Source organism: Temnothorax nylanderi, unplaced genomic scaffold, assembly GCF_030848795.1.
Source record: "Temnothorax nylanderi isolate EJ_2023f unplaced genomic scaffold, tnyl_v1.0 TNYL_tig0027_pilon, whole genome shotgun sequence".
NCBI classification, from domain to species: domain Eukaryota; kingdom Metazoa; phylum Arthropoda; class Insecta; order Hymenoptera; family Formicidae; genus Temnothorax; species Temnothorax nylanderi.
Genome location: NW_027249089.1, coordinates 1,726,865 through 1,746,257, shown reverse-complemented (window position 1 = coordinate 1,746,257; position 19,393 = coordinate 1,726,865). Strand labels below are relative to the sequence as shown.

Sequence of the window (19,393 nt, the reverse complement as noted above, 5' to 3'; positions counted from 1 at the left end):
CCGAGAGAGAGATCTATAACTTCTATCTAAAGAAACCCGTCCCATTCTAGTACGATCAATGATCCCTCTTTTCTTCCCACCCCGACGATAATTAAACATTGAATCAACGTTAAATATATTCCGGCGACTTTCATGGCCCCGCGATCGTCGTCGCTCACGCAATTTAAGCGAGAAGTTAAATTTAAACCAAACGACAGATTTAAATTCCACTTAAACTTCACACGCGAAACGCGCTTTTAAGTAAACACCCATACATCGTCGAGTACGCGATTCTAATTAAATGGCCAAAGTGAATTACGTCTGGACATTAAGCTTGAAATTCTGCAAAAATAGGATGGCCTCCTTTCGACTCGAACAAAACAACGCTTTAGTAGCAGCGCTTTAGTAATTTTGCAAGAAACGAAAGGGGGAAATCTAATAAGTATCGCCGCCTTCTCGCCGTAGCTCACAAAGTCCTTCAACTTAATTTCCGCTAAGAATAAGCGAAATAAATACATTTTAAGCGTGTTTATATATCGTTTCGGTGTGTCGGCAACGAATCGTTTCATTAAAATGTCAAGATCGCATAAAATTACACCTAATCGTATATTCTCGTGAATATCGAGCGCACAAAATAAGGATCTGTACGTATAACGAGACGCCGTAATCAGTGTTATCTCACGGCTAGTCGCGCGTAATAAAGCGAGCGCTCTAATGTCGACGAGAACTCTGAAAATCTCTCGCGATTATGGAGCAAGGTTGGCGTTCTAAAGATCGCCCGCTAAAATACGCCGTCGTCGCCGTCGTCGCCGTCGTCGCAAAAGCGAGGAGGCGACCGAGAGAGCGCGATGTAGCGCGATGCAATTTTGAGAACAGAATTGTCGGTACCGCCTGGTGATGACCGAGCCCATGGCCGTGAGAGTTACACGTCGGCATTACCGCGGGCGAGAGAGCCTCGCCTAGAGCCGAAATTATTGCGTTTTCTTGGCCCCCGTTCAAGCAACGAAACGACGCGCGACGGCTTATATCTTATATCCCGCTGACGATGACGGCGCGATTATTGCAACACGCCGCCAGCCAACTGGCCGACATCGATGAGAATCGTGATCTCGTCGAAGAGACGAGTTCGCAATATCGAGGCTTCCCGATATCACCCCTATGATTCATGCACGAGAATCGAACGGCGTGAGAATAATGCGATTAGCTTTCCGTATACAGCTCGCCTAAGAAAATTGAGCTAAGTCCAAGATTGACAGGCTTATATTTAGCGTGAAATGCGATTGTGTGCAACTATTGACAAATTTTCACTTTCTCACAGAATCTCTTCAATAAAGAAAAGACGATAAGACAGAAATAAATTTTTAATCCGAATATTTGCCGCAAAACCACACAATGCAACTAACTTTTATAAAAGTCGCGTAATCTCGAAGATAAAAATTAAGTTGAATCTAAGATCGATTGAAGTGCGATTGCACTTATTAAGAGATTTTTTTCTATTTTGATTGCTTGCCTTTTTTACCATCGCGTAATATTCTCGTAATAAGTAATTAAGATAAATTAAGAATATTGTCAACATAATACATTGAATTATTGCATATCAATATTTATATACTTACATTATTGTAAACGTTAATATCAATAAATATATTGTAATTTTGTATTTTTATTTCCTTACAAAATAAAAGAAGCTACCAAGATTAAATAACATAATAAATCCGAGTATCTTTGCACAATACACTGTTAAATATTAAAGGCTAAAATTTAAACTAATACCTTGAATTAAATAACATTTTGTTATTTTTAACTACCATGTGTGTCGAAATTTATTATTTTAACTCCATTAATTTAATTAAATTAACATTGTTCCAGTTTCAAATTAACGACATATTGAGAGTAGGAGCAGTGGTGACTTATAAGTACGATTAAAAATGACTCAAATTGAGTATGTATAATTTGACGCTACGAATTTAACAGTGCATCGGTATATTTCTATATTATTAAATACGCTATGTAAATTACAACAATATTAATTAGACATGTTTGACAAGAACTTTTCTGCAAGAAACGCTTTCAAAAAAACTACCAACATCCTTTTCACTCGAATCACGCGAGATGCAACAGCAAATTCCGCGCGGTTGCGTGACGCGTAGTTCGCGATTCGATTTCGCACAATTTCCGTAAAAATTTCGCAGACTCGAAAAACGCGTTTATACTTTTCGCGCATGCGATGCGGAAACGGGAAATGTGCGAAACGGCACGTCGTTTCGCAGTAAAATTTTCCACATCGTTGGAATTTATACGCAGCACGCGGGAGGGGATAAACGAGGCAGGATTGCAGGAGATCGCGCGAGCGAGCTATCCTCTTTAAAAGCCCTCGTTCCGCGCCGAAAAAGGGTCGCGAGTTACACGTGGCCAATGCCCCCGTGTAATGCGAGTCTCGCGCGACCATCGGGACCGGTCGAGCGAAGGGCACGCTCGTCAAAACACGTCACTTCCCGAACCGTCGATCGGCGCGATGCGCGAATTCAAGGTCGCGAGGGGTGGCGCGCAGCTCCTGAGCGATGATCGGCGACCTGAACACCTGACCGTTCCCCCCCCCCTTTCCCTTCCGTTAACACACGTTACTCCTTTCTCTCACTCGCAAGGTAAACGCGAATTCGACGTAAAAACACCGTGGTCGCGAGGAGGGAGGAAGCGGCGGAGAAGCGGGGGATGCACGCGATCCGTCAACCCGAATGACAGTTGACCGAGTGACCCGCGCGAGCCGCAGCCGCCCCTCCCACGCCGCGACTCCGGCAATTTCGCTACGAATCGACGAGCTGACAATTGATGTTCGTAAGACATGTACGAGCTTACCACCTTGTTTACGCACTGGCATCCTTCCCAGGTGGTGGTCCTCGCAGGGGGTTGACGAGACGAGACGAGACGAGACGAGCGGCGAGAAACACAGGCGACTCCAGGCGCGGAGCTGTCGGTGCTCCGGAACGGTCCAATACGGAGCGACGGGAGTAAGAGAGAGACGGAGAGACTGAAAAACGCGAGGCGGAAAACGGGCGAGAGAGCGGCACGGACGACAACGACAACACGACTGCCCGCCGCGGTCTGACGGGTCTGTCACTTCCCTTCGCACGGCCGGGGAACGCCGCACGAAAATCCGCGAATTACCGCCGCGTATAGAGGATCCGCGAAACACGACCGGACGCCGCCGCGCACTGTTTTGTTGTCGAATGCGAATTTAACCGGAACGGGCCACTCCGTTTCGCGCACGGCGCGTAACGCGCGGACGCGCGCACCCGGCACACGGTAAACGTCACGCCAGCGACGGGAATCCGCGGCGGGCGTCGACGGACCACGGTGCGAAAACGTGCGGAAACCGCGTAAGCGACGCGATATAAACACACACAGGCGGCCGCCGCCACCACTCGGCCACGGGTAATATGGCGTCCGCCTGGTCTAGCAGCCGGAAAACCGACTGGCTGGCAGGAGTGGAACGCCCGCCCCGGATTGGTCCGCCGGCCGCCTCGTGACGTCACCCGCTCGTAAGCTCTCGCGGCTCTCTCGCTCTCGCACCCGTCTCCCGTCGCCCGCTGCGCCTCGCTACCGCGCAAACAACCCCCTCGTGCACCTGCCGACGCCGACGCCGACGTTCCGACGACGTTCGATTGTTCCCGGCTCTCTACCCGATAATCGCTCTCTTCACCACCTTTATGCGGACACTCTTTCCGTCACTCAGTTATGTTAGCACGCACCCCGTTCGAACGAGCGTTATGATCGAGAAATGATTATTTACGTTCGTCGAATTATTTGTACACTTCAGAAAACGTATCTTGAATTATACGCGCGAAAAGAACGTTTGAATTATACGCACATCCGCGATGCGTTAATTCGATCGTGCGGGAAATGTTACACTGTTAAATATTAAAGGATTAAATTTAAACTAATATCTTGAGTTAAATATAGCGTTCTGTTATTTTTAACCACCATTATTATTTTAACACAAAACAGTATTACTTTAACTCCATTGGTTTAGTTAAATTAATATTATTGTAGCTTAAATTAACGATATACATTTGAGTAGGAGCACTGGCGATAGGAATGGTTAAAAATAACTCAAATTGAATATAATTTGACATTACGAATTTAACAGTGTAATTGGCAATGATAATTCAACTCGAAAATTATTAAGTATCGATGACATTCACGATATGTGAAGAATTAATATAAAAATTTATACCCGCAGGCTGTCGCAATGCGCAAGCCAAGCGGCATAAAGAGATACAAGACAGAGATGTATAAATGTTCGAATGCGCCTAGATTTGAATATCTACAGTACCGAAACTGTTCCCAACAACTTCAGTTCTCGCTTCCTCCGCACGAAATATCGAGTGACGCGTAATATGTATATATAAATGTCGCTAAGCGACGCTTGTTCGATATTCAAGCACGCTTTCTCTCTTCGCGGCCACGACTAAAATACGAAAGATTCGTTTTAAGGCTCTCAGGCTACATAAATTTTAATCACACGGGATCGATGGCCAGATCGAACTATGACAGCGATAATTCACGTAATTCTTCTTACATGCACGCAAGCTTTCGATTGTGGCCGAACTAAACGCGGTCAGTCCTAACTGTCCTAAGGTCCGAAACCTATATCGTGCCAGAATACAGTTTGTTCGTTGTTTCGATTCAAATTTCGAATATACGTGCATTGCGATTCAAATGTTTGCAACTGCAGTGCGTGACAGCTAATTAAATTCCGTAGAATTTCAATTTACAATTAAGGGTGACGTGGACACCACGGAGACCTCTCTGGGAGTAGACGTGAACGATGGATTTGTAATTTTCACCTGAAATCCAGAATCACGTTATGGTAGCTTCTCCCTCTCTATAGTCAATTCTGAATATCCTTCTATTATGAAGATGAAGTAACTGTCTTTCTAAAAACTGGTGATCTCTTCTTATATTACCGTTACAAATTCTACGCACGTGCCACTGCAATATCCCAGTAAGCAAAGTGTTAGTATGTGTATGCTAGCAGTTTGCTATCCGATTCGAGCAGAATGTTGCGGCATAATATTGGCACCAATTGCACGTCTGCATTAATCTCGTATTCTGCCAGCAGGATCTGCTGACATAATCTAACAATGGAATGTATTATTTAAATGTTTATGACATGACAGATTCTGCTCGGTTCCTGCAGTCAATTTGTTTTCTGCTGACAAGATTTGTAGCCAGACACTTTGCAAAACATATTTTCGATAAATTTGACTATCTAGAGTATTCTAGAGAATAAGAGGAGATTCAATAGAGAGAGAGAGAGAGAGAGAGAGAGAGAGAGAGAGAGAGAGAGAGAGAGAGAGAGAGAGGGGTAGCTCTCTCAATCCCAATGATTGTATAATTATAAATATTGATATTTGAGTTAGCTGTACTCAATGCGTTATTAAAACAATTTTTTGAAAAAAGATTAATATACAAATTTTATTAATTGGCAAACAAAGTGAAACTGGTCACATTAAGTTCATATTTTTATTTATTATAATTTTTCAGAAAGATAAAAAAAGTCAAATTGTAAAATTCGACTCTACAACATAATTTCGAAATGCATAAGAAATAAAGAAAATAAATTTCATGAACAAATATTATTTTTCTGCCACGAGAATATAAGCATATATAATCACGGTGCAAGTTCTAAAATAATTCATGTGTTAGCATAGCGCATTATTGTTGCATTGACTATTGATTTATACAATACAAAAATTTACAAATCAACTTCGATGGAAAATTGTTGAAAATTTTGCTACATTCCATTTATTCATGCAATCTTAATTTTATTAATAATTTTGAAAAAATGTTATCCGTTTAGTCACTCTTTGTTTACTTATTGTTGGTTGATGAACATCGATCGTTTAAAGTTAATTTATTAATATTCGCGAATAAAGAAAACTATGTAAGAATAATTGAATATATCAGATTGAATATTTGTAATACTTTTTAGTTAAGGCCAAGGGACTACAGTAGCTTCTATAGTGACGATACTGACACGAAACGGAATCAAAACATAACCTATAAGTTATTCGTTGTGTCTCGTTGTGTGTGGTGATTTAATAGAGTGAAAATGTCCTTAAAAAGGAAACTGACGCAGGACGATCTGCGTAAGGCGATGAGTGAACACAAGAAGAAACTCGGTAATGTTAAGAAGATCGACTCGCCGTTGGCAAAATATCCTTTTTATAATCCTGTAGCGCAATTTGAGGTTAACATACGTTTCTTACACTTCAAACTGATCATATTAACATATTATATTAAAAAATTGACAAAAATGCATTGTTAGAAGTTCCTATTGTACAATGCTCTTGTAAAAGATTTTATTTTAGATTTTATTTACTGAATTTTCGAAACCTGACTGTAGCGCATCATAGCACTTCGACATGTATGAACATATATGATCAATAGAATTAAAGTAATACAATTATAAAGCAAAACGCATTGACATATGTTACTTATTTTATTGTTATAAATTGTATTGTTTATTACTGGTTATTGCTTGAAGGCATCCTTAACTGATAAACACGTATACAGATTCAGGACAGCTTATGTGCATTTTATGCAAGACAGTTGTACGGAATGAAACAGTTTGGCCTGTTCACTTGAATTCCAAGGTGCACAAGGATAATGTCGCGTTAGCAAAAAAGACTAAACTAGAAACAGAAAGCACTGTAAAGACGCCTAATATTCAAACGTTTAAAAGACCTCATTCTCCATCTCAAGATACTTCCGCAAGTAAAAAGATAAAAGGAATATTGAAAAACTCTAGCCAGCCAGTAGTACAGGCCAAGTCAAGTTTACCAGCAGATTTTTTTGATGATAATTCAAAGCAAGTTAACGGTGCACCTGTTCCAACGCAAAAGTTGGAGAGCAAAGATAGAGATTCCGCAGTTAATACTATGGATGTGCAACATACAGAAGAGGAAGAAAAAGATAAAGATAAAGTAAAGGATACGAATCCAGCTACTCTTCCAGAAGGATTTTTTGATGATCCAGTGATGGACGCTAAGGTAAGATTGCCATAGCGTAGCAATAGATGTCGAAATTTACATTAATATGAAAGACAAAAATGTATACGACAAATTTTAAATACAAAATTTAAATATAACACTAACGAAAATAAAAAAGGTACTAAAGTACAATTTAGAAAAATTATCACACCAAGCATTGTACTTATTAAAGTACAGCAACCTTATTTGAATTTATCTCAAAATTAAAATGTTCGTGCTTTATTTCTCCATATTTAATTTTCCTTTTTCAGGTTCGTAACGTTGAATACAAAGATCCCATTGAAGAGGAATGGGAGAAATTTCAAAAAGAAATTAAGGAAGAGACTGCGCAATCTGCACAAATTATAGCTGACGATCAGGAAGAAGCAACAACAGAAAGACAGTTGGACGAAATTGAGGAACAAATTAGACATTGGTCTAGGTAAGTATATTTTCAATATAATTTATATTTGAAAAATATTTTAAATATATGTGTAAAGTATCAGAAAATGTAAATTAATTTGTAAATTAATTTCTATAAAAGGGTAATGGATCTCGCAAAACGTATGGAACAAGTGCAAGGTACTGATAGAAAGCAAGAAAATATCGATGATGATGCATCAAGCGGTGACGAAGCTGAGTTCGACGAGTTTCTCGACTGGCGAGCAAAGAATTCGTATAAATAAAAGGTTTGATGTATCTAACAATTTTGTAAATATTACTCTATCTTTTTTAACAAAATAATTATTTGTATAAAGTGATAAGTTTTTTATTAATCAATTTACATTTAATGCATTCCTTCCCTCGTTCATTGTAAATGAATTCTGCTATAAACTAAAGAGACGTGGGTGCGTTACACAAAGTCGATTCAAAGAATATTGAAACTCGTAATTAAATATATATCTTTTTATTTGAAAAAAGCAAATTAAACCGTTTTATTATTTATTATAATTAGTGTTATCCTTCTGATTAAATTTCACAGCTAGATTTTCTATTTTTTACATCTCATGATTTCTTGTCACTTTTGCTGGGCGACTAATAAAACGGTAAAGAGGAAGATTAAATCAATATGACTTGTATAGTGTATTAAGATTTTATTAAAACGAATTTGAAGAGTCAGAATATAATTGAGTTTTAGATACATTTTTGGTATATTAGATTATACTTATTGATCGTCGTAAGCTATATAATATGAAAAGTATGATATAAAGATTACGAAGTACGCTAAGCCGCTATAATAAAGTTAGTACAGGTAATTACGACGTAGATCACGTAATTTGACGATATCCATCTTCATTTTTGCACATACCGGACTTTATAAAATACTGAAAATTGGAGAAAGAGGGACTCGCGTATATTTCACCCGCACCCAATCTCATAGCGTGTCTTCTAAACATGCTATTGACGCTATCGCGCTTGACGCGCTTTCAAATTATCTCTGGTACCAATTTTTCGAGGATACCTACAATGCGATTTCAACTGAGAGTTCCTTGGAATTTCAGTTGCTGTCTAAAAACCGTCACTACGTAGATATCCTTAGATTATTAATGTAATTAGTTATAGTATAGAACTTATTCATAGACTTACTCGTCACATAAATCAGCATTTACGCTTAGATCAAAGATCTACGCATCTCATCGATGCAATTAAATATATATTAAATATATATAATATATATTTAATTGCATATATGTATGCAAAAACAATATATATGTATATATATTTTTTCTTTTTTTTTTTGTCATTTTAAACGCGTATTATTGAAAATTTATACTCTATGATCAGATCACAATGTGTCGTGAGTACCGTTGACGATCTGCTACTCGAGCAACGGTAAGACAGACAGAAATGGTTCTATCTATCTCGTGGATAATAATAGATGCAAGCATAAAGTTTACGATATATATAATATGATGAACTTTAGCAATCCGCAAAAGCTTAATTAATAATAGAGTATTAATACCACATACCGCATAGTCTCTTGAAAGCAAGCAGTTTTAGCGCTTAGATTAAATCTTATCGCTGGTTACATATAAGAAGAAACAACTTACTTCGTCGTCTTACAAGATATAATATATATCGCGCGACAATTAACGTTTACTGTGTAAAGTAGAAGTACGGTTTTGGGTGACAATATTCGTGCTGAGTTCGAAGATACTAAAAAATCCGTTAGGTAAATTATAATTACAATTACTCGCATTGTACTCGAGGGTTGTCGTTAAAAAATACGATCGCGCTCGCATATTCATATTCATCGTTGAAATAATCGTCATTTGTACCAAATGCATTGATTATCCATCGCCGTTTCCTCGTAGAACGGGAATCATTGACGGTAATCGTCTGTAATTTTGGGACATCGTGATCTCTAACGCATATTCGTGAGATACTAGATCGAAACTAATCAATATCAAATAGGGAGATGTTATTCTGAAATTCTGCAAATTTTGCATGCCCTATATAGTAAGAAGCTAATTCTTTATCTTTTCTATGATAGTCGATAGCCTTTCCCTAATTGCGACTATGTATTGGTCAATTAGCAATAGTAGGTTATTTGCATATAGTTTGAAATTTTTTTCGCATTCGACCCTTTTTGTGAAATATTTTTTTTTTAGGGAACGGGCGATGATCCAAACACTTCCCCATATTTGGATCACGGCATCGTTCCTCTTTGTATTATTCACACCCATCATTTATTCCTCGTTACGATATCAAAAAAATCTCGACCGTTCTAATCTACAGTCATCATTGCGATTAATTTGGTCGTTGAAAAGATCGCGTGACTGCCTCAGCAGTTACGAATCCGTCGATTAATGTTAGCGCAGTGAATCGGTTTGGCACGCGATAATGCGCGATGCAAAAAAACTTTTTAGATGCATGCTACAAACTCGCTAGAGCCTATTCTCCCGTCTACAAATTGTTCAGCGAATAATAATGCTTGGGAGCCGATGACTAAAATCGAAACTACCTGATTATATGTGAGATACACTGTGTATAAAACGAAATTAGTTCTGACAAAAGAACGTCGTAATTACATATTATTCGTTTATCATCGAACAAATCGATCCGTCAAACAATAAGGAAAATCTTAAACTTACGACGTTACAAAGTATCTAACACTAGAAAGTGTTTTACTTTTACCACCGAGCTGGCTTCTATCGAAAAAGGAGTAGAGTAAAGTGTGCAAAAAGTGTTACTTAATCCCTTACTTGTTAGAATTAGAGACTTACAAAAGTGAGCGAGCGTCTTCGAGTGATAAAGAATAGGCACTCTGCTTGTTCCATTTTGCTCCCTCTCTTTTTTCATCCTTTTCTTCGTTTCTTTCTTTTGTTTAAGGGCGGAGAAAAAGATCTGTGCGCGAACTTGCTCGCGAATATACTCTTGATAAGTGATATCGGATAGTATACTTAGAATATCATATAATATATCCGCATCGTCGAAGCGTCTCTCAACTACCCTATATAGATAATTATCCTGAAGCTCGAAAAATCCACCCAGATTTCGTGCAGATCATTTTGCGCGATCGATGGATCGTGTGTATATAAGTGTGCTCATTAACTCTCGCGTTTTAAACTTTACTATATAAATACTGTAGAGTCTAGAAAAAGAATGTCGTGTCCCGAAATCGCGCGATCCTGGAACGGAAACCTTCCCCGAATTTCGTTTCTGGATCGTTCCGATTTCTCGACGGTGACTTCAATGGTTCGATCGGCTAAAATCACCCAATCTTACGCGCTAGATTTCTTATCTGCAAATACGATTATATTCTGGCCATCTCACGTACACATACACCCGCACGCACGCATTATCCCTTATATTGAGTCCCGCGGCGACGGTGCCTCGGCCTCATCGCTGCGTGAAAAGTACTATCGGTAATATCGGTGATAATAATGCTTGTTCTTCGATCCGCGCGCGGATGCGAATCCACCGGATGGTCGTAGGATGCATGCCACGATAGTGACGAATTTAAACCCGGACGATGTCAGGTGCGGGGCGGGTAATATCCTAAGCGAGTCGTTTTGCTCGACGCTCCTCGTACGAGTGACAATTACAGGGACAGCAACTATAATGATGATATAATAATAATAATAACAGTAATAATAATAGTGACAGTAATAGTGACGATAACAATGTAATCACGATAATGCTCGCGAGGATAATCGCAGCTACGCTATTGCACACGGATCACAGAGTGGAGACAATCGCTAGGCGTTACAGAAGTAATCTACAGATAGTGCAGATAGTGCCAAGCTTTCATAAATAATCGTGTATTTACGCATTTATCAATATATTTTATAGAGTCTTTCTCGCACGATACGTATGTATGCATGTAAATGTATATATATATATTTTTTTTTTAAATTTATATATATATATATGTGTTTATGTTTTATATATTCTGTATTCGTAATAAATGGTCGATAAATTTAGATCTATCTTTAGGAACGCGACAGCGCAGGCACTAAATTGTTGAGATACAATCGTACTGGGCTACGATTGCTCGTCTGCCCTCACAATTCTATCGCATACGGACATTGCAAGCTTTCGAGATACCGAGATGTACTCTTGTGCGATTAACAATAAGATATTCGTATAAAGTCGCGTGTTTTGTGTGTCGAAACTTGTATATAATATCGCGCTTTTTTTGGTCACTCTACGCAAAGAGATTCTTTTCCACCTAACATCGGACATAAGAGTTTAACGAATTTCCATTAAACTCTTGACAAGTGCACACGCAACATTCACCAATGATACAATATTGTTATGTTTTTTTTTCCAACGAAGCAAGCTAAAAGCATTTTTCTAGCGATCGAGATATGTCGCGTGAGCAAAATCTGACAAGATTTGAGACGTATATCGCAGAGAAGAGAGGAGTTGTAGGAGGAAAAAAGCGATAATGAACGACAAAGCTTATAATTAGCAACGTTCCCATACGATCCTAAAATACTTACTCTAAATCTTACAACTTCTTGTGGATTATATGCGTACTCTTTGGACCGCTACAAACTAGATTTATTTTTTAATGCTTCTTTCTTTAAAGAATTATATTTTTTAATAGATATATATTCTTTATCACTTCAACCCCTCTTTCTCTTGCTTCTTGTCACCAATGAGGAGAAAGCCGTAAATTTCCGAGCACTAGTCGTTGCCGATGTTGCGTCGAGCTCGATGTACATTTTCATCTGCGTGTTCAATGAATCAAATTTATTATCAATACGAATGTCGGACTTCGAATTCCGGTCGTATTTAATTTCTGTCGAGCTCGGCGTTAGCGATAAATTTTTGGCTGCGAGAAGAGACGATTCTGTCGCGTGAATATTGATTCTAGACGTCAAACGTCATCGCAATACATACATGAAACAAACTAGAAATATATGTGTCTATTGGTCATTCTACGATTTTCCTTCGCCGTTTAACTCGATATAGAAATGCGCGTAGTGCCTTATACGGATTTCTACCGGGCGCCGTAAAACGGCAACCTACAGGTTTTCAAAAGAGGTGGAAAATTTGAATAACGTTCCTCAAATAAAGTTTCTCTAAAAATTCTTTGAGCTTTCTGAATCTTGCAATTTCTTTGATTTTTCTAATAATACATAGTATACGCACGGAGAGAATTTTTTGTTATATTTTACCCTTAAATTCATTACAAACTTGGGACAAGTTGGCAACCAAGGAATTTTTAAAATATACAAAAGATATTTTACAAACAATGTGATAAAAATTACCAAGCAGATTGGTAAATTTTGAAAAATTATTGAAATTTCCTAGATATATTTTAATAAAATTAATCAAACATATTTTATATTTTAATGTAATAGATATTAATATTTTGTATTATGGTGGATATTAATCAGAATAGCTCGCATAAAATTCTTGGTGGTACATGTTGTCCCACAACTACCATGATTTCAGGGTAAATTTTAAGAGAAAATTCTCTCCGTGTATATCTTGCAAAAAATAAAATATACGCTTCTTTAAAAGAAATTCCTTTTTTTTCCTAATGTATCTCAGTTTTATCTGTCATTTAATGTAGATATTACAATAAACTATCTAAAATAGAAAGAGACAGAAAAGTAAGAAAAACTTTTGAATTTTAAGACGTTTCTCTAATTGTAAGGGAAAATTCTTATTCGCAAACATTCTCTTTCTTCTCGGTCTATGAGAAATTTGTGCGCATCTCGAGGAAATGTCTACTCGTGCTCTGATTAATTCTATTTAATTGATACAATTATTATTCAGTGCTACGCTTTTGATTGTATGTGGCTTAATATTCGTCAGATACATTCTTAATCACCGCCGCGTGGCACCGTCTTAGCGAATTCGGCAACGCACCTCGCTCCTCAATTTCGCACCTCCAAAAACGTGCGTCGCGCTCTCCTCTCTGGTCCCTTTCGCGTTGGCTTGTCGCGAGCCAGTCGAGCCGCAGCATCGCTCTCTCGATGTAAAGGGTTAATCATTGATCCCGCGATCGTCGCCCTGCCGCGTCTCGACGCCGCCGCGTCACACACCGAAAAAAAACTTTCAGGGAAAAGGCATGCGCATCTGATCGTACCGATCATCGCATCGACACTGTGAATGACTTGTCCTCGCTTCAATCCCTAATGTGATCTATACTGTGAGAATCCGACCGGTCGACATTAGTCGAAGAAAACTATCATTGCTTCATCTTTTAATAATAATGAGAACTGGCTGCTATATGTGACCCGACAATTTAGTCAATTGCAATCGCTATTCATCATAACTTCCTTAACGGACTGTGTTGTATTACCATATATATGTTTCATCTTGATGTATCCCTCGAGGAATATTTTATGAGAGCGTGTATCGCGTACAATGGTACCAATTGCGTGTTACATACGTTATATGCATTCCCGTTAAACGATCGAATGCGGTGCTAAAACCGCTTGGTCCGAAAGGCGTTCGCGTTACAGGTGTTTCAATAATTGTCCATCGCCGCAATAATTGTGCATTGTCACGTTACGGTATCGGCGCGCTTTGATTCCACAAACGATTGAAACAACTACCACGAAGTGAACGGGCGAGAAACCGCATCGATAGTCAGACGAGCAACAGAATTATGTTGTCACAGTATCAAGAGATATGATAATTTCCATCTCTTTCAGCATCAAGTACTATCGCACCGTTTATTTTTTCTCCTTTTTAGTAACGTTCTTCGAATAGAGTCTCTCCCGAAATATCTTCTACGATATTTCGCAACTTAAGTGTATTGAATCATGTGTACCGAATCGCTTTTTTACTAAACAATTCTCTGTTCTCAAAACGGCTCGTTAACATCTTGTCGAGCTAATACGAAAAATTAATTCACTACTTGATGTAGTCATACGATCACTAGTCGTTCAGTTTTAGTCGCAGCTGCTATTGCTAAAAACAGCATAATAGGCATTCCATTACTGAGAGTTTATACTTGTCTACCTTGTAATAAGCTATGTTTATGTTTCTTTTCTATTTCTGAGATGGCTTTCTGATTTAGCATCCTATCGGCAAAATAAGAGAATTAAACAAAAATCAATATTCTGATGAACATCATTCAATTATATTCTATTAGATACGTAGAGGACTATCGAATTATATCAAAAGAGAGACGCGCTGAAAAGACTCCTCGCAATTAATCTAACCGGGTGTGGTTCTCCTGCTACTGTTAAAGCAGCGGCAATAGGTCCTTAGGCGATCCCAATTACCGATAATTTATACCTCGACCTCGTCGAGATCTCGACGTCAGGCTCGAGTCGTCGGTATTTCGTCGCGATTTATCTATAGGCGAAGTATTTACCAATGATATTTGCATTATCGAACGTGAAATTTTCGTTCCTCAGCCGCTGAACGGAAACTTGGAGACCGAAGCGGGCCAATTTATATACGCGGGTTGAAGATTTATTTACGGACGGCGATCTATGCGATGTAGTGCCGCGCGTTAATCTACGCGGGACTAAGTAAGTGACAAACGGGAATGTGTTGTCGATCGGATCGTTTGTGCTAAGACGGTCCTAGCCTTATGCCTTCGCGTCGAGAATTTCGACGGTGACGTTCTCCAGGACCGGATCGGTGACGTTGTTCGTATGATTCGGAGATTTGTTAGTCGGAGATTTCACCGAGGCGGCCGAACCGTTCCCGCTGCTGTTGTGGCTCCCACGTCGCGATCCTGTGCGTGACCCTGGCGACAGAGATTTTCTTGCTAAAGAATCGCGTGCTTTGGCGCGACAGCGCGGCAGCACGACACGAAAAGCCAGAATAACTTTAAGCATGAAGACCTGCGCGGAAGAAATGCATTAGTCAGAGCAAAGTAGTCAATCGTCACAAACGGTGAATGCATGTATCTGAATGTGCTCGTGTATGTGTTGTGCATTGTGTGTATGTATTGTGTATATGGCATGTATAATGAGCACGCTACATCTTTTTTTTTTCAAGCGAAAGAATTCGAGCCTCGACTATCGAAAAGTACTAAGCAAAAACGTGCTTTATCTTTCTTTGTACACTTTTTCTTCTTCAGGATATACAGATATTTTTATTAATTAGTTTCCCCAAAAATGATTATAAACACATTTATTACACAATTGTGAGCTATAAGTTACTGTCAAAGTTCGGAAATCAATGTTTTGATTTAAGCATTAAGGTAATATTAATAACGAGCAATCAAGAACTAGCAATTTATTCTCAATGTAGTAATTTATGTACACGATTGAAAAGTCGTATAAAAAATTTTACGGAAGTTTAATATCATAAAGCACATTACTTTAATTATCTAACTAGCTAACTCTATCTGAAAAGTAGATAATCTTCAGTATCTTTATGGTAAGAAAGACTCCTTTAATTTCTTCATTTGATTAAATCGATAAGGGTTTCATGAGATTATTATAAGTTTAGTGATTGCCTCAGTGTGTTCATGAATTGCGTGCGAAAATGTAAACACACGAATGTAAGTGCATTTTTGCGCAAATCAAGATTTGAACAATACTAAATTGCACTATGTCACTTTTCTACTTCTCATTAAAGGGAATAAGAGAACCTTTTTCAATAACTGTGCATGAACGAAATCAAAAGGAATAATTCTTTGCAATTTCTCTTACGTTAATTAATGTAATAAAAATTTTAAAATTATTTAATTTCAGAATGTTCCTATTCCCTCATGATGCTACATATTTACGTTCTTTCTAATGAAAATGTTTTCTCTATGTAGTTCATCTATCGATGAGATGTCTCTATGAACGAATTATCGTGCAGATGCAAACAACGATATTTTACTATAGCAAGCAACTATATTCGCAAATTTCAATATAAACTATGTTTACAAGAAACTTTCTCTAGTATAACTCACAAGTTACTAAACTGAAGTTGCGACGTGTCCTCAATAGGGCTGTATAACACTGGATTGTATAACATTATGAACGCTTTAGTCTCGATATATTTGTACTTGTACTTCATTTACTTTTGCAAGACAAGTATGTGGAAATAAAGTTGTCAGAAAAACTAGATTTGCCCTCTTAAGAAACCATGTCGCATCGGAAGAATTTTTACAATAGAACGCCTCGATCAACAGAATAGTCAAGAATGATAGTCACAGTTGAGATCTTTGAGGACAACTACTTTAAATGTTGACTGCAAAGAGAGTTGAGTTAATTAGAAAGTGTATTTTAACGATAAATCAAGGTACATCGCTGTGCCAACTTAAACTTTGAATCAAATTAATAAATTGTGTGAATAAGAAATTATATTTAATATAATTAGATATAATAACGTGATATAATAACGTAATAATATATTATTCATGGTTATTTACTGGTTACGTAACGCAAAATAAATTTAATTTAAAGAATAAATGACAACATATTTATATAACATGAATTCAAATGTCACAATTAAAAAGTAATAATGTTTTAAAAATTAATTTAATTGAAAAAAAAAATGTTAAAAATGTTACTCCGGATAGAAAATTCAACGATTCTAATGTTGGCAAAAGGATAATTCCTTGATTCGATCTAGCTACCCTCTTGGCAGGCGACTGTACATGCGTAAAGTACAAGAAGATTCTGTACCAAGGAGCGTAAAAAGAGCTCTTCTACATAAGAGTAGACAGGTAGATAAATGGTCACTCTTAGATATGGATACTTGTATGTATAATACATACGCAGTCCTGTGAAAATCGATGCACTCCAAGTCCTGTCTTTCAAACGAAATCCTCGTAGATGGAGTATGGCAGAGTACGTGATGCTTATACAATCAAATTACGCGACACGCGAGGCACGCAATCATTATCTATAAAATGTGTTCGGGGAATCCTAATCCCTTCGCCGGTAGAAAATCCCTTGATTAAGTCGAGGGAAAATAATATGCAAATTTGCTCTCGCGTATATTACGAATTTACTATGTAAATTGCTGTAACACGGCTTGCTAATAATCAATCTATGAATACTTACAAAAATAGTGGCAGTAATTAAAAAAAAAATGATTTAAAAAAGGTATGTAAATCGACTCTTAATATCAAATAATTTTTAAGTAACAAAATTAATATAATTATTAATTATAAAATACAGAACTTTGATATAGTGACGAAGTTTTATCACACATTATTGATTGTAATTGTAAATTGTGTAGTGTGTAGACATATCAAAATCATGATCAAAATAAACCAATTGTTAATAGAAAATAAACTTAAAATCTCTTATTAAATGTGACAAACAAGAATAATTTGCGATTTGAGAAACGTTATATTTCATTTTGGTGATGAATCAATCATGTGACACTTTGAGTAAGTGAATAAAACGTTTTTGAGCCAGGAGAGAATATATAAATAACATGGCAATAACACGAATGCAATATGATACAAAAAAATTAAAAATAAAACTATATAGCACAAACATTTTAACCACGTCTTTCATATAATCATTCACATCAATTCTTGTCTTGAATTAGATTAAAAGTTTTACTCGTCAATCACCTCATTGTCAGTCAACTCGCGGATAATGAGAACTATCTTCCGTTGGATTCATCGATTTTCACGAAGCTGCACTGAAAATATCGCGAAACAGACAGAAGAGAGTCGCTTGCTCTATTTCAACAGGGCTTTGAATAACAAGTTGCTTGCTTAGTAAGTGAATGAAAAACCCGTACGGCTCATTCTGTGCTGTGAGTGGTGAGAGTGTTTCGCACCTTGCGAGGCGTTCGGCGAGTGGGCCCTCAAGGACGCCATCGAGGGTTGCCTCGACGGAGCTCGTACGCTCGCCCTCGAACCGCGTCTCTCAGTGTGTAAGAGTTTGTTCTCTCTCAGCAGCGAGACGTTCATCAGTCGCGCGTTGGGTGTATTAAAGATAGTGCGGTTCTCTCGCCAGCGGGCCCTGCAATTTCATATCGTGCTAGATGATTAACAAATCGGATGCCCGCGACGAATTTTTTATTTAATCGCCCCCTTTTCCGTTTGTTATCAACAGTTAGTCAAATTCTTTTTGCATGGCAAAATTTGTACGATATAGTTGGCACGCTTATGCAGCGAATCTTGAAATTTTCCAATTATATTTTAGAGTGTTCTCTATCTTGTGAGATTTATAAATGTTCTGTGAGTTAATATTTTTATTTCAGCTTTGAAAATAGACAATTTTTGTACATATGTAGTTATAATTGTATTTTCTACACGAGAAATGAGAAATTCTGCAAATGTAATATTAGCAGAATATACGAATAATTGAGCAAAAGTTTCGTAAAATCGATTGATTTTGTAAACGCTAAAACATTTTGTGTGCGACCTCATTTCTCCGTGATGAATGGAATCATAAAACAATGCTGCATTATTTCCCGCAAAAACACATACACAATAGCATATAACAATATTTTGAGAAATTTGAATTATTCTAGGTGCTATATGCGATTATTTTATTGAACACATGTCGACACTGCGATTTGTCAAATAAAACAACAGTCATCCGAACTAAATGCATATCAGTATTGAAATTTGAACAACTTCAATTAAAGTTGTCACCGGAATACGATTTTAATTCCATCCTACGATTAAACTCGAATTAACATTTTAATTATTTGTGGCTGACGTGCAAGAGGTTTATCGAAATTGGGTTGCGTTATTATTTAAAGGATATTGCAAATTTAATTGAAGTCTGTCCACGCTTTATTTTGATACGAATTGCACAAAATTATTTGTAACGCTTATCAAACTGATCCGCTTACTTGCTGAAGAGTCTAAGAACGACGCAAATGATGACAAACATCAGTGCCATGGCAACGAGAATGCCGATCATCGCCGGATCGATGTACCGGAGGCTGGTTGACTCTTTGACCTCGGCTGAAAACAAATCGGTCGGTTTGCACCAGGGACCGCGGAACTAGACGCTCGTAAATTAAATCCCACATGCCCTAAA

At 37.8% G+C, this 19,393-nt stretch overlaps 2 protein-coding genes across 4 annotated transcripts in view; one reads left to right on the top strand and one right to left on the bottom strand.

The window, feature by feature from the left end:
- The first annotated feature begins 6,014 nt into the window (after positions 1–6,014).
- Positions 6,015–7,789, top strand: LOC139770192 (zinc finger protein 830). The gene is made up of 4 exons (XM_071701967.1): positions 6,015–6,198; positions 6,551–7,034; positions 7,286–7,455; positions 7,558–7,789. Exons 1-4 carry the CDS (start codon positions 6,095–6,097, stop codon positions 7,697–7,699), a joined length of 900 nt encoding a protein of 299 aa, XP_071558068.1. The 5' UTR covers positions 6,015–6,094; the 3' UTR covers positions 7,700–7,789.
- Positions 7,790–8,087: 298 nt separating this feature from the next.
- Jus (julius seizure) overlaps positions 8,088–19,393 on the bottom strand; it is a 33,094-nt gene continuing 21,788 nt past the window's right edge. Inside the window, exons 4-6 of one of the 3 annotated variants that reach the window (XM_071701964.1) lie at positions 19,203–19,317; positions 18,138–18,361; positions 8,088–15,183 (exon numbers count right to left, since the gene is read on the bottom strand). In XM_071701964.1, coding sequence (XP_071558065.1) covers positions 15,023–15,183; positions 18,138–18,361; positions 19,203–19,317 — 500 coding nt within the window. In that variant the 3' untranslated portion in view covers positions 8,088–15,022. Of the gene's footprint in view, positions 15,281–18,137; positions 18,362–19,202; positions 19,318–19,393 lie in introns of all 3 variants that reach the window. The other 2 variants (XM_071701965.1, XM_071701966.1) reach the window with 2 other exon arrangements.

Excerpts from the sequence above, each read along its gene's own strand:
- LOC139770192 (XM_071701967.1), top strand. The coding sequence starts at position 6,095 with ATGTCCTTAAAAAGGAAACTGACGCAGGACGATCTGCGTAAGGCGATG. Across the intron at positions 7,035-7,285 it reads ATCCAGTGATGGACGCTAAG|GTTCGTAACGTTGAATACAA; the intron begins GTAAGATTGCCA and ends TTCCTTTTTCAG. Across the intron at positions 7,456-7,557 it reads CAAATTAGACATTGGTCTAG|GGTAATGGATCTCGCAAAAC; the intron begins GTAAGTATATTT and ends TTTCTATAAAAG.